This window comes from Chiloscyllium punctatum, chromosome 39, assembly GCF_047496795.1.
Source record: "Chiloscyllium punctatum isolate Juve2018m chromosome 39, sChiPun1.3, whole genome shotgun sequence".
NCBI lineage: Eukaryota > Metazoa > Chordata > Chondrichthyes > Orectolobiformes > Hemiscylliidae > Chiloscyllium > Chiloscyllium punctatum.
Window position 1 is genome coordinate 52,529,959 of NC_092777.1, and position 15,599 is coordinate 52,545,557.

The following is a 15,599-nucleotide window of genomic DNA, read 5'->3' on the forward strand; positions in this document are numbered from 1 at the left end:
AGCCATAACATTATAAAGCAAGCAACATTTTCATTTTAAAAAATTAACAGATCCTTTAATAAATTCCAGGATATGAATCAGAGTGAATACCAAATTTTGTTTAAATCTGTCCCTCTTTTTGAGATATGCTATCTACAGGCATACTAGGTGAAAAGAGTACCTCCACCCAACTTCAGTAGCAGATATAATTAGGAATGCACAATATTGAGAGAGCTCATTCTCATCTCAGAGAACTGATAGCATTAAGAAGATCTGAACTTAGTATAGCCCTTACCAAGGTTCACTGGATTGATTGCAGGGATAAAGCCATATGAAGAGAGAGCGAGCGCACATGCCTAAACTGTTCATTCAAGTTCAGAAGAATAAGGGGAGATCGAATTGAGACATAAAAATTCCAAAGGGAATGATTAAGGAGATGTAGAAAGAGGGATAATCTAGAGAAAGAGGCTATAGCTTCAGGCTAAAGGACCGTAGATTTAAAATAAAGATGAGAAGAAATTACTTCTCTCAAAAGCGTTGTGAATCTCTGAAATTCTCGACTCCAGAACGTGGAAGATTCCAGTTCATTGAGTAAATTTAAGAAGGATGTAGTCAACTTTTTAATTAATATTGGATTGAAGGGTTATGAAGCGCAGGTAGGTAAGTGCAGTTGAGGCAGAGGTAAGATTAGCCATGATCATATTAAATGGCAGAGCAACCCACAGGGAGTGAATCGCCTACTCAGCTCCTAGTTTTTATGTTCTCGTCTAATATCTTCCCATTGCACAGCCAACAGCTGAATGGATTTCCCCACGAACAACATGCTTTGATAGAATGGTTTTGCGTGATATCAATACGGATTCTTGTTTCTTTTCAGTTTGAAATCACTTTCATACCTCTCGCATGCACTGAAACAAACTTGGCAAAATAGCAGCCAACAGAAACTTTTAAAAGAACAAATACACTCCAGTACATATTTTCCACAGGTGTAAATTAAACGAATTAATTTAGATCAGAAACATCTAGGCTGTACAGTGAAGATCATACTAGGGAAATATTTTACACCAGAATGTTCAACTGAATGTCAACTTTATGATAAAAGCAGTAGTTTTGTGGTTCGTGAAATATGATTTTTGGCACTCAATACCAGATGTTTCTTTGTTTTTATATTCAATGCTGCATAAGAGACGTGCAATTTGTAAACTAGTTGCAAATTCACTCCTCAAAAGGATTTAGCACACTCAATCACAGACAAATATTAAAGTCTCAATGCCTTCAAGAGAAAGAAAAAAAAATGGCTCCTTGCACCGAGCCTAATTCTATGAAACATATGAGTAATCAATTGATGACAACAAGTTAACCTTGCAGTATCAGTTAATTATTCACAAATTCAGCTAAAGAGCTCAATTGATACACACTAAAATTGTACTAAACAAGTAGCAGAGAAACATCACCAAGGTTACATTATTATAGTCAGGCAACTACAACACCAGTGCATTTAAATTTAGCAGAACATAGCCTTCAGTTTGTCCAAAAATGAAAAAGCCTCTTAAAGCTCAATTTATGATACCTTTATTGTGCTCATAGCTAACTGTCAGATTGAATGGTATTTTCTTGGATTTATTACGCATGGCAGAATAATTAGATTGCATTTAAATCCATGGTACTTGTGTTTCTCAACTCTAAATTGTGTTCGTGGAATCGAATAATAAGCTAAGACAAAATATTTATATGTTTTTGTCCAATTTGGTGTAGCCTCGGATTTAATTTTGGAGGTTTTTGTCAATCACAATATCTGCACAGTTAATCGAGGATTAAAAGAGATCCATAAAGTCAGGCTCTGTGACAGTTTTCTACATTAGGAAATATTGGGATCAGCTTTCTCCAACTTACCCAAACATATTGTGGAAACCAAGATAAATAAAAATGATATAGAGATAAGAGTTTTCAGGTTAGGAAATGACTAGAATTTTTTTAGAAATGATAGAAGAAGAAAAAATATAAAAAGTGAAAATTAGGTGAAAGAACAAATAGCAGGCAGAACCTGTTTCAAAACAACATTTAACAGTTTAAATAAGCAATTCAGGATTATTGCTATAGCAAGGGAATTAGTCCTGTTACTTGAAATATTACGTTCACTTCTTGTTAAGGTTTTAGCTGAAAACTCAATGTTCGTCTATTAAAGAAACAGGAATCTCTGGATTTAAAATTATTGAAACTTATACTTTGGTTGACTGGAAGAAATTAGATTTCTTAGTTAATTTCCAAGAAAGATTAATTCAAAGTATGATATAGTTTTGATTTAGCAAATTTACTCTGAACAGGCTTTTATTTTTATAGCTTCATACTAATGCTATGCAATCACTCACCACAAATACACTGCCATTGATTGTTACCTGATCATAATACTGACTACTGTATAGTTACTGAAGCTGCAATGCAAAGCCAAGTACACTGCACACAGGATAATTAAATACCCAATGAAGCTTCAAGAAGGTTGCAGCTGTGACAGCTCAACATGTCAACTGAAACTGAATTTACAAAAAGGGCGTTAAATTAAAGAACATTCACTTTACAAAGTGTAATTTTTACTTAACTGTCTTATTTGTAAGGCTATGTAGTGTAGGATGAACAACAAAAATAAATACATAACAATTTAGTAATCAAAATTGTCCACTTCTTAAGCTGAACAAGAAGTTTGCATCCATTAATATGACACACTTTACCAATAAACCAGTGTCTGGTATGTACAGAAAATGGTTTGTCACTTTTTCTGAATATTAATTTAAACTATGGCTTTAAGACGTTATTTTGTCCTTTTTTTTAAATTCAAGAGAGGTTTTAAGACAGAGGTCATGAGCACTGGAGTAAACAGCTTGTGAGACATTGGGGTTTTTAAAAAGTTGGAACAATACCAGTCTGAATGGGTGCAGTCACACACTCTCAGTTTTAGTTTTTAGCAGTTGCTGGTTGGGTTTTGAAAGAAGCAGAAGCTATTTTTGCCCTCTCTCAGTTACAGCCAAAAGCTGGGATTTCCACGAGAGACAATCTGTTTTCTGAATTTGCCTTTTGTAAAGGATGTGTCTATATTGAATTAAATAATTAGTAATAGCTACTACTTCCATTATTCTGTTAAATTTTCCCCTAGCATTAAGTTATTCCAATTCTTTCTTTCTTCTGTTGTGTTTTAACTATAGTGGATGAAGTGTGTTCTGCTTTAAATCTAGTAGTTTGACCAATCCAATTGCTTCTGGAACACAATATTTTACATTTACCATTAGATAAGAAAACATAAGGATCAAGGCTATCTTCTAAATATATTTTGAAGGGGTTTGTTATCGCCCATAACAATATGGTCAGGCAGCATCATAAACCGTGACATTTCCTCATACCAATGGGCAAATCAAAATCTCTTTGCCTTACTTACTACCAAATCAACACTGACATTACGACAGTTGTTGACAGTACAGTTTCACATATCTAGTATCTCCAATCAGCAATCTGTCATTTGATGCTGAAGACAATACACGCTTTGCCAAAGCTTCAGGTCAGAAAGCTCAGATAGAGAAGAGGACCCTGGGAAATGGAGGTGAGCAAATCCTGCACCTTCTTGGCCAAACTGTCTGTATCTGCAAACAATCTGGCAGAGTCTGCCTTGGCAAAATGCAGCTCCTGAGCTCCACACCAGGCCATGGTTAAAGAAGTTAAACATCAGGGAGCAAACCATCATCCTCCAAGATGGAAGAATGCTAAGAATTTATCAGAATAACAGCTAGTTACCCTTTTGGTGAAAAGCAGGTCAAGCTACTAAACACAAACAAACCTCAAAGAGGCATTCAAACATATATTTTAGAAAAGTGAGGACGTAGAATAATACTTTGAACCACAAGTCTATATGTACATTTATAAATAACATATAATATCAAAAGAAACAAAATTAAAAACTGACCTGATTCTTAGCTTCATTTCCCTGAACAGCTGATTTAGGCTTCCGTGAACTTGCCATACTAAGTGGTAACAAGCCAAATCTGAAAACAAAGATTTACAGTATTGAAATCTGTGTTACAGATTAGTTAACCTCTACAGATGATTATTATCAGAGCAAGTGAGAAAATTAATATGCATTAACTTAACCAAATTGCTGGCATGCCCAATGAGTTTGCTGTCAAAGCAGGAAGAGGTTTTTTTTTTGTTTCAGCTATATATTTCACTTTTACCAAAGTCAGTTGGAAGCAGGCACATAGGGAATAGAATTTCTCAACAAAACCACAATGTAAACTAGAAACCCGGTAGTCTATGTGTACAAGCAGCATTCTTCATCAAACGTTCATGTTGTTATCCTACTGGATCACTTAAAAAAAAAAGGAGCACTTTTCTCATGTGTCAGGACAATTTAATTTGAGAACTTCAGTTTACACCATAAATGATCAATATGATGCCTGTGTAGTGCTGAAAAATAATTTTAAAAATCAAGCAAAATTGAGTTAGACAAAGATCTTGCATTTATGTGGCACGTTTAACAATGCAAAATATCCCAAAGCATTTGACAGATGTGTTATCAAACAAAGTCTAATCAGCAATCCTTCAGGGCAGAGGTCTTCTAACTTCCAAATTGTTCAACTATTACTGTCAAAGTAAATTGATACTCTTATATAGAGCAATATAGTTTCACCTTTTAGCCATGTGGATAGAAAGCAGACCAATCATATAAAATATTAAGCTTAAACTTTATTCCAATTCTCAGCAGAGAACATCCACAAGAAACCACGCTGCACAAATGCAGTGACAATTCATTTACCTGATCTGACTAGAAGCCAGTGGTAAGATGTTATGAGGCTCATGGGAATTAAATGGTGCACTTCTATTGGTGTATTGTTTCTCTGTGCCGGTTAATAACCCAAACAACACCTAAAGAACAGAAAAATGTCTATTTACACAGTACATTTCCACATCAATATAATAGCTTCATGTCAGGCATGCAACGTCACTGAGAAATTTTGATGCATCAGAACACTGCTTTGGGAAGTTTTATATTTCAAAGCCTGACATGGTTGCAGAACTCGGGTATTCAATTCTGGGAAAACACTTCTAGCCAATAAAAGATTTTCTGCAATTAGGGATCTAAGAGGACCCTTAATATACTGAAGAACAAGTAGCCAACTTCAATCAGTGAGATGGGGGTGATGCAGAAGAAAGATGTGATATACAGTAGTATAATCAACAACTATGTTTGAGAGTCATACGACATGGAAACAGACCCTTTGGTCCAATTTGTCCACACCAACTAGGTTTCCTAAACTGAACTCGTCCCACTTACCTACATTTGCCCATATCCCTCTAAAATCTTTCCTATTTGACCCTCCTCTCTGACCTATCACCTCCATCCCCATCCCCATCCCCACCCCCATTCACCTATTGTACTCTCTGCTACTTTCTCCCCACCCCCACCCCCAACCCCCTCTCATTTATCTCTCCACTCTGCAGGCACCTATTCCTGATGATGGGCTTTTGTCCGAAATGTTGATTTTCCTGCTCCTCGGATGTTGCCTGACCTGCTATGCTTTTCCAGCATCACTCTAATCTAGACTTTGGTTTCCAGCATCTGCAGTCCTTGTTTTTACCTATTTATATAGCTGTCCAAGTGTCTTTTAAATGTTGTATTTGCACGTGTCTCTACCACTTCCGCTGGCAACTCATTCCATAAACACACAACCTTCTATGAAAACAGCCCCTCAGGTCCCTTTCAAACATTTCCCCTCTCACCATGAACCTATGCTCTCTAGTTTTGACCTCCCCTAACCTCGGCTATTTACCTTTTCTATGCTTCCCATGATTGTACAAATCTCCACAAGGTGACCCCTCAGGTTTCTACACTGCAGGGAAAAAAGTCCCAGCCTTGTCCAGAGTCTCTCTCAGAAAAGGAACAGTGGTAGAGTATAAATAATAACATTGCAAAATTTCAATCAGGCAGTGTTAAATATAGTGCAAAACTTGAAGAAGCTAAATGAGCAATTACAATAGCCTTTCCACTTATAATAGCAGCCAAGTATATTTCCTGGTAAAATATGTATTTTAATTCTACTTTCTATACTGTAACTCAGAAGGGAAACAAAAGCATGTAACTCCATTTCTTTATTATACAGACGACTTTGTGGTTTTGGGACCAATCAAATATAAACTACGGCACTGGCATAACAATGAATTCATCCTTCCTCACATACATTCACCCAATCAATTTAATTAAGAAGTTGATCCAATAGTCCAGCCAAGGTTCAAATTTGAAAAAGACAAGACAAATTTATTCTGAACTGGCTACTCTCTACTTACTGAGGTTCTTTGCGAAAGTTTGTTCAGATTGTTGTTAAGGTGTGGAGTGAAAACGTCCAAATCAAATGGATCAATATAGCTTTCCAACGTGTCTGTCACTTTCTGAACCCTGATTCAGAAAATAAAGAATAATATCAACTTTAATACTTGAATTCCCCAATATCACAAGTACATAAAGATAAGAATATTAAATAGAATAACTTTGCTGCTTAAAAAGAGATTCAGTACCTTGGGTCCTGCTGGGTCCTACTGCTTTTTACCTCTTCATTTCTGGAAGTTAAAATTGAACCAAGATACCGAAGATCAAAAAGCAGCTGCAGAGCTCTATTCTGGGTTAAAGGGAATGCAGAATCACTCTGAAACAGAACACAAATTGAAGAGGAGCAAAACATGAGTGCTATATTTAGCAAATACATTCCAAGAAAGTTAGTTCAATAATGCTTCATTTATGATGTTTATGATTAGAAAGAAAAGAGAGTATTTCTCCTTCCTATCGGAAAGATGTTGTGAAACTTGAAAGGGTTCAGAAAAGATTTACAAGGATGTTGCCAGGGTTGGAGGATTTGAGCTATAGGGAGAGGCTGAACAGAATAGGGCTGTTTTCCCTATCGGAGCATCGGAGGTTGAGGGGTGACCTTATAGAGATTTACAATATCACGAGGGACGTGGATAGGATAAACAGACAGACAGTCTTTTCCTTGGGGTCGGGGAGTCCAGAACTAGAGGACATAGGTTTAGGGTGAGAGGGGAAAGATATAAAAGAAACCTACGGGGCAACTTTTTCATACAGAGGGGGTACGCGTGTGGAATGAGCTGCCAGAGGAAGTGGTAGAGGCTGGTACAATTGCAACATTTAAAAGGCAACTGGATGGGTATATGAATAGGAAAGGTTTGGAGGGAAATGGGCCAGGGTGCTGGCAGGTGGGACTAGATTGGGTTGGGATATCTGGTCAGCATGGATGGGTTGCACTGAAGGGTCTGTTTCCATGCTGTACATCTCTATGACTCTAAGTTCTGATCTTTAACTACAGTGCATTTACTACAAACTCTATAAATCTTCAGTGAAAATGGCAGAGTTCCAATGATTCCCTAAAATTTATAACACACATCAGAGCTGTTCAAAGTTACTACCTTGGATCTATGGTGATAGGGCAGCTTTTTTAAAAAAAAAACAAACAGTTTAACACACTAATCAGAAAGGCAGCCACCAATTCTGGCCAGTGAAAAAAAAAGGCAAAGCAACAAACCTGATCCACAGGAGCAAGAAGCTCCTATAGCAAGCCCCGTACTCTCACGATACAGCGGTAAGGCTGAGGAGTCTGGACAACTGACACGTGATAAGAGAAAATGCTCACAACCAGCATTTGTTTTGCATCCCTAACATCACGTGACAAGATAAAGCACCCCTTTCTACGGCAAAAAGCTGACAAGCATATTAGATTAATCAAGGAAAGAAGATTCTTAGTGGCTTGATCATGAGCACAGGATGGAAAATGTTCACATTCCAAGTTTATGCTATTGGAGAATTAGTCTGTACCAAATGACTAATATGACACCCAAAGCTCCAATTCAAGGATGCTATCAAAAAAGACACAAAAGCCTTCAGTATTAAATAGAGTAAAGCAAATGTAAATCTCAAACTGACAACCAATACAAATGGTGAACCAGCTGTGGGTAGAACTTTGCCACTACCACAAAATGTGGTTACAGATGGTCCAAAGCAGTCACCAGCCTTGTACCAGAGCAGATCATCCGATGCTACACGCAAAGGACAATTCCACATGCTGTGCTGGCAGCAGACTTTCTATTTTCAGGACTGGTTGGCTCACTCATTTAAAGAAATGTAGTAGAGAATCTCATTTAAAAGTTTTAAGGTTGTATACCTGTCACCTCTCATAGGTAGAAGGATGCCCATTTTTCTCCAAATGAAAGATATCAAACAACAATTTATTTATTATTTGAGTATTGCAATTTTGTCAGAGGTCATTAGCCTACCCACTTGAACAAAAAATAATGTGAAACAACCAAGACCTGAAAGAGAAGTTTAAGGCAATAATAAAAAAGCCTCAAATTTCTCTCTTGATCCATATCCTGCCAATGTTGTCAATGACCCATGTACAACACATTATTGACTTTAGGATCATCTAAATACCCAGAGATCCAATAGTATTTGGAGTAAGTAAGTGAGTCAGTGCTGCCAAAGTAAACAGGATCTGCAGGTGTAAGCAGGAACTAGCAATTTTGAAATAGCATTCACCTTACTGTAAATCAAACAAAAAAACAATTATTTGGGGTTGTAAAAAGGTTCACAAAAGTATGTTGCATTTTATAAGTCATTTTCTTGACTAAAGAAACAGATGGAAAGGCAAAGTAACTAACTGAGACAAGTGCTGTGGGGAAAGGCACAAACTTATTGCCTAAATACATAACGATTGCAGTAGCCTCCTAAAATACTGAAGGAGGAGCCAATCAAACGATTCAATCTACTTTTGCATTTCAGTGCAAACTTACTTTGACATTTCTCTTTCTTAATGAAGAACATTAATTGACTCTCTGGTCTGAGGAAATGTAGAGTCTGTATTGTGTATAAAAATTAGTCAGTTACTACTTTTAGGAATAAACGCCAAGTTTTGTACTTTCATAGCAATAGGTCTTGAGAATCAAAACCTCACTGCAATATCTAGTAACCACCCCCACATCCCTTCAATACACTTTTGAGCATGATTCATACATTTTGAGTGGACTGGACACAGGTTTAGAGAAAAAGAAGCACAACATCAGTAGAGAGCTTAAGATATTCTGATTGTGTCAGGATTATATACCTTATCATAAAAATTGGAGATTAGTAGGGCGGGTGTTGTGATTGTAACAAGGTCAGCCAGATGGTCCTCACAGAAGAATCCTCTGACTGGGGCTGTTAATCTGGAGTGTTAGAGGTTCTGTTCACTCTGACAGCTGGCTCTGAAGGAGGCGGATCAGTGTGAAGGACTCTCCCTGTCTAAGTAAACGGTGACTTGGTGACAGTATACTGGCCGCTGTGGAGTTATTTCAGATGACATTTAAAGTATCATAAGTATAATCTTTTGTTGCAGTAAATTACTGAATATTTCTCTTCAGAGTTGCTCCCACGCCACTGATCTGACTTTACCAAAAATAATACCAGTAGAAAAATGGTCAACATTACAAATGCTTACTTTTGAATTTAAATGACACAATAAAGACAATGATTAGTTGTGTGGATGCATGATCAGCAAAGTAAAATTAGCCTGTTTTTAAATATATTTTCATGAGATGTGGATGTTGCTAACAAGGAGACTGGCCCTCCCTAACTGTCCATGAACTGGGTAGCTTGTTAATTAATTTCAGAGGGCAGCTACTAGTTAACTGTGTGCTAGCCACAGTGGTCAGACTGGGTTAGGATAGCAGATTTCCATCTCTAAAGGACATGCATGCATCAGATTTTTTTTAGAAAGGATAACTTAACTGATGATTTTTAAAGATTATTTCCACTCTAAATCTTATTAATTGAATTTAAAATTCCACCAATTTGAAAAGGTGGAATTTCAACCCATATCTCCGAGCATTAATCTGAGCCTCTGTGATAAATAGTTTTGTTTATCTAAAGGATTACAGAGACATTGGTAACTAATCAAATATAAAACAAACTGCAAGTTAAGGTGAGAATGGATATCACCATTGTGAACATAATCGGTGTTGAGCAAGAATGGCTACACAATTCAACCCCTGGGCAATAACGACAGAAAGAAAATATACTCCACTATCATACTGAAATTAAAGCTACTGTGTAGTTTTTTCAATTAAAGAATGAGGATTTGACTGTTTCCTATACCAAAGGGAAGGCACCCCAATTCTTCATGTTTACTCACAGAATCACTCGTGTCAAAACAGGCCATTCCACCCATTAAGTCCACAGTGACCCCACTGAAGAGCATCCCACCCAGCCCTCTATCCTATCCGTGTAAACCTGCATTTCCCATGCTGATCTGTCTAACCTACACATCCCTGGACACTATGGGGCAATTTAGGCAAATGCACCTAACCTGCATATCTTTGGACTGTGGGAGGAAATCCATGCAGACACAGGGAGAATGTGCAAACTCCACAGTTGGCCAGGGGTGACTCAAACTGATCTGAATAAAAAGCAAAGGATGGACAAAAAAGGAATTACAGACAACAGCACATATTGGAGTTCAAAAAGTTAGCAATTACAAATCTCAATGAAGTGCATTTTACCTCTTAGGATTTTGCCCAAATACTCTGTAGGTCGCACTGCAGTTAAAATATGAAATACAGCAATACCAACAATGGCCTGTGAAGTTTTTTTTTGAAAAAGTACGCACCTTATCTAATTTTGCAGAACATAACGTTTCATAACCAGTAAGGACCTCATGCAAACAAGTCTTCAGCAACTCCTGAAGCGTGATCTTAGGAAGAGCATGACCTCCAACTCTGTTTACTTCTTGGCATAACTCAAAAAGCAGCGACTGTACATACCAAGATGGCTGTCAAACAAAAACCAAAGGCACAAAGCTAATTAAGTGTCAGAATAATAATTGGCTGTTCTTGAAAAATTCAATTATTGAACATAATCAACATCCCATGTGGTATAATAATTATTGGCAAAGTGAACCTGCTAACCAAAAATGTTCACTTCTCACCTCTCAGCACATTTATTTAAAATAGAATGCAAGGAAATAACATTTAGATATAGTTCGCAATTTTACACAAAAAACAAACTGCAAAGAACTGTCGTTTTGACAGATCATTTAGAATAAACTTTCCAAATAAGCTTTCAGAAAACAATTACTTGGAACAGTTTTATCATTGAGGAAAGTGGCTCAGAGAAGTTACTTAGGTTGTTTGGAGGAAGTGAAGTTAATTTGAACAACAGTAGTCTGATCTGAGGTGTCTTAACAATACTGTCATATCAGTTATAACTAATTCAGTTTCTTTAGATAACACTTGCAACAGCTGAAATTTTCATTAAAAGCTCAGCAGCACTTATGAAGTACTTGGAAACATAGACACAAATGTCAGAATAAATCACAATTCTTTGATATAATCTGATTTTTAAAAATGGTGTTCCAATAGAGAGATTGAGTGGTACTGTAGCTTAAAGACACTGATCTTTACTTCCAGCAGCTGGAGGCAAATCCACCAAGACTGAATTGCTGTTTATGCCAACCTGAATACAAATCAGTTGGAGCAGTGCAACTGGAGGCAAGAGCTCAGTAAATAAAAAATGAAATATACATATAGGCAAAACAAAGGTAAATCACTTAATGTAGACAATTATGGAATCTTGCACGTAGAAAGGAAAAATACAATGTGCATATCTCACAAATAAATATGGATGAAATTCATCTCGCAAATAGGTATAGATGAAGTGGAAATGAACTAGGAATCTGAACAGACTTGACGTTAACTATGTCCTATTAACACTGAACAGTCAACAAAGCCAAAAGAATGGTGAGGTATAGAGCCAGAATACAGATTGAATTTTGAACATGCATCCAGATTAGGAGTCAAGTAATCATAAAACATGGATAAGATTGTTAAGGATATGGCTAAAAATCAAGCCAGATTACTACTTTAGTTTAATCCATGGCTGCCAAATCAAAGTAAACTAACCACATCAAGATCCATCAATTTCAAGGGAGTTCATTTTCTCAATGGCAGCTTAGATCACCAAAGGTACCTTCAAGCAGTTAACAACTGGGAAGTCAGCATGGAATAAGCAGTCACATTTAAACACCAATATTCTTTCAGAAAGAAAAAGGGGGGGGGGGGGCAGTTAAAATACATTGACAATCCATCACTTTTAATTTACATTTTCAAATATAGTGAAGTAAATGATTGGATTAAGGTCAGATTTTTAAAAACTGAAAATTTTCAATAATGTAGCGTTAAAAGTTATTACGAAGGAATGTAACAAGTATAAAATCAGCTTTTCTCCAAAACAATGAGTTTATAACCATAATTATGAACTGGTTAATACATTAAAAACCCAGTTAGATTCGATTTAATGAAGTTTATATTTTTTCCATAGGTTTTTATGTCAACATCATTAAAGTGGAGTCAATTCATTGTCTTGGGATTGCAAACCAGAGCAACCTCAACTGCACACTGTAAAGAATAACAACCTTTAAACTGTATTCATCTGTGGATATATCCTGTGTTATAAAGGCCTCCTCACATGTGGGGACATGATTAACCTTTCTATACAGACCTGAACATTCAAAAGTTGGTGAATGAATTAGAAGACCAAGCATTCACATGCCCTTATTTTCTTTTCCAACTCTGATGACTTGAAAAAAAAATCACAATGGAACTGATCAAGTCTCACAGAAGGAAGATAGAAAATAAAACAGGCTGAATGGAACTGTTGTCCATCAGCAAGGAATGTTTTCAAGCAAGGTTTAAAAAAAATCATGTCATGTATCCTAAAATAACTCCTATTTATCATCCATCTTCTTCATATCAAGGCCCTATTTGCACCCAGCATTGGAATCAGCAAAAGATGCCTAGTTAAATGTAATGCCCAATTCATAATCAGATTGAAATGTCAATCTTACTGTAATAATTATCTATACAATTTTACATTTCAGTCCTGCATGGTATATAGTTAGGATTTATGTTCATCTATGGTACTGATAGATTAGATTACAGACATCTGTGGTTTCACATTACTTTGAGCACGACTTTTATTGCCTCAGAAATAGCCCAGCAAATTCCAGCACCAGTCAAGCAACAGTTGTACTTTACTATAAATAACAGAAGGGATCATTATGTGAACTAATGAATATTCCATGCTTCATGCAGTTTTCTGCAATTATTCCAAACTCAGCCCTAATCACCATCCAAAATAAAGAAAGAGTGTGTGTCATTGGTTAAAATTCTCTCGACTTTACAAAGATGAATGTTTTATTCCAATATTATTGAGTTGAGTCAAAGGACAATGGATGACGAAGATCGGAAACAACAGTATTGGAAAGTGGAGAACCTCTGAGCCCACTGTGGCAACAAACTCAAGTAATTTTGAAATTGGGAGGGAAGGGACGAAAAGGAAGGAAGGAAGGAAGGAAGGGGAGGGAAGGAGGGAGGAAGGAAGGAAGATGGGAGAGAAAGAAAGGAAGATGGGATAGAAAAAGAGAGCAAACAAATTAATTTCGAGCCACAAGAGAAGTCAACATTTACAAACTAACATCTCAATCTTACTGCTAAAGCTATCAGAAAAATTAAATGGAGGCTTCATCAAAATAAAAGCAAGAATCAGAACATGCAACTTTTAAGGAAGACCGTAAGTAGCTACAAGTCTGCTGTGTTTTAAATGTAGAAAAAAAAATATGATCTAAAAAGACTTCCAATACAGAAAAATAAAAAAATTATACAAACCTGTACAGGAAGACGAATTTTGGATGTAACACTATTTCCAGCTTCTGTTTCCTCCTGAATTTCTATTTCATCCCAGTTGGTGGCTGTAGATAAAATGGGTCCAGCTGTATGAGAGAGCAACGTTCGAGTGAAACGGTAAACAAGAGCCTTAAAGAAAGAAATCAAATTTAAGTGGTTATAAAAAGAACAAGAAAACCAGGAAAGACAGTGTCTCATTGTTACATCAACCTTAAAGTAAACTGGTGTTTGTGCATTTTGATTGTTACATTTGATACAATGATTGTAAAACGCAACATAAATTACATGCCCATAATTCTAGAATTTCACCATTTAAAAACGAGTTAATTCTACAATCTTCACACTTCTCAATGTATTCCTCATCCAATAACAGAATACCACTTTCATAAAACCAAACACCTGTATTTAAAACCCTCCCATTTAGTGTATGTGGCCTTCAGTTATTATAAACATTTACAGCCAAGCCACTAACACCTCTCAAGTCAGTTTATTTCATAAACGTTGCTCAGGCTGAACTATAATTAATCAACACTCCTATATGTCAGAACTTTTCGGTACAATAATTCTCCTGCATGATTATTAAGCCCTGCTGATCATTTTATATTAAGTAAAGACTGTAGAAAACGGATGACACCGGATGTAGCACATTACAGGTAGTTCTTCAATAACGCAATGGTTGCATTCTTGAAAAAAAATCACACTTTAGAAACAGTGCTTAAAGCCTTGGCGATGTAATCGCATTATAGCCAACATGTTTTAAAAGTTCATGCTTTAGAAACAGTGTCCTCAATTCATCATTTGCGTTAACAAAACGAGGGTCATAGCAGCATGACCTGCAATTGCAAGACCACACTGATTCTAAACCAATCACTCAGCAGAACTTCTCCTTTTCTTACTCCACATTCACAAATGAAAGCAAAGTTTCACTTGAGTGATACTATCATTGCTCTCAGAAGTGCTTAGTTTTCAAACCTCAATAAATTATTCAATTATTTGACAGTCTTGAAAGTTGCGAGTTAACATTATGATTCTCAAAAGGCACCTAATTATACTACCTTTTTCATTATGATACAAGACGTCAATTTCAGTAACCTAAAAGAAAATAGGATTAAACTTTATCATTTGAATAGGATTCCTTCATGTAAAGCTTAATTTTATTATCAGTGTAAATGTTGATGGGTATATTATTTGAACAAATCACATTATGAAGGTGTTTGGAAGTTTTGAATTCTCATATTCCTGTTAAAATTATCTTTTATATTGCAACATGATTTTCATAAATAAGATGGAAGATACAACAAAAGGAATGCATGCAGCTGCCAGCCCGTAAGGCGGAAACCTTCCTCCTTTTGCTTTTCCTCTCGAGCAGCATTCAATTACAGAGATTCCTCAGCAATGGGAAGTGACTGGATCAGTGTTTGAGGGCTTTTTTAAAATAAAAATCCTCCCAAAGGCAATCACTGGTTCATCTATATAGTGAAGCCACGAACTTCACAATTGATTTATAATGTTATAAAAGCCAAATGAAGTCAGCAGCAACAAAGCCACCATATTTCTAATATAGATCCATCACAGCAAGACAGTCACAGATCTGTTACCATGGGCAATAAAATACACTTTCTGCTGTGAGGAGTAATTGCCCAGACAGACTCCAGAAAGAATTAACAGTATCTCTTCCTCCAAGGAGGTAACAAGTACAAAAGATTAGGTACTCGTGGAATTGAACAAAAACCACCAATATATATGTTTATTTAAAATCAGACTAAAGAAATTGCCCATTTTTGTCTGAGATTTGCACAACCATAAATTTAACAGAATGGTTTATAGATTTTTTTAAAAATGCACGATATGCGATCCAT

The 15,599-nt window shown here is 36.3% G+C and overlaps 1 protein-coding gene across 5 annotated transcripts in view; it reads right to left on the reverse strand.

Moving 5' to 3' along the window:
* cog1 (component of oligomeric golgi complex 1) overlaps nt 1-15,599 on the reverse strand; it is a 43,286-nt gene that overhangs the window by 2,636 nt on the left and 25,051 nt on the right. Inside the window, exons 8-15 of one of the 5 annotated variants that reach the window (XM_072558703.1) lie at nt 13,723-13,869; nt 10,668-10,829; nt 10,368-10,457; nt 6,535-6,662; nt 6,307-6,415; nt 4,778-4,887; nt 3,929-4,007; nt 2,457-2,510 (exon numbers count right to left, since the gene is read on the reverse strand). In XM_072558703.1, the coding sequence (XP_072414804.1) occupies nt 2,493-2,510; nt 3,929-4,007; nt 4,778-4,887; nt 6,307-6,415; nt 6,535-6,662; nt 10,368-10,457; nt 10,668-10,829; nt 13,723-13,869 (843 nt within the window). In that variant the 3' untranslated portion in view covers nt 2,457-2,492. Of the gene's footprint in view, nt 1-2,456; nt 2,511-3,928; nt 4,008-4,777; nt 4,888-6,306; nt 6,416-6,534; nt 6,663-8,817; nt 8,882-10,367; nt 10,458-10,667; nt 10,830-13,722; nt 13,870-15,599 lie in introns of those variants that run through there. The other 4 variants (XM_072558701.1, XM_072558702.1, XM_072558704.1 and 1 more) reach the window with 4 other exon arrangements.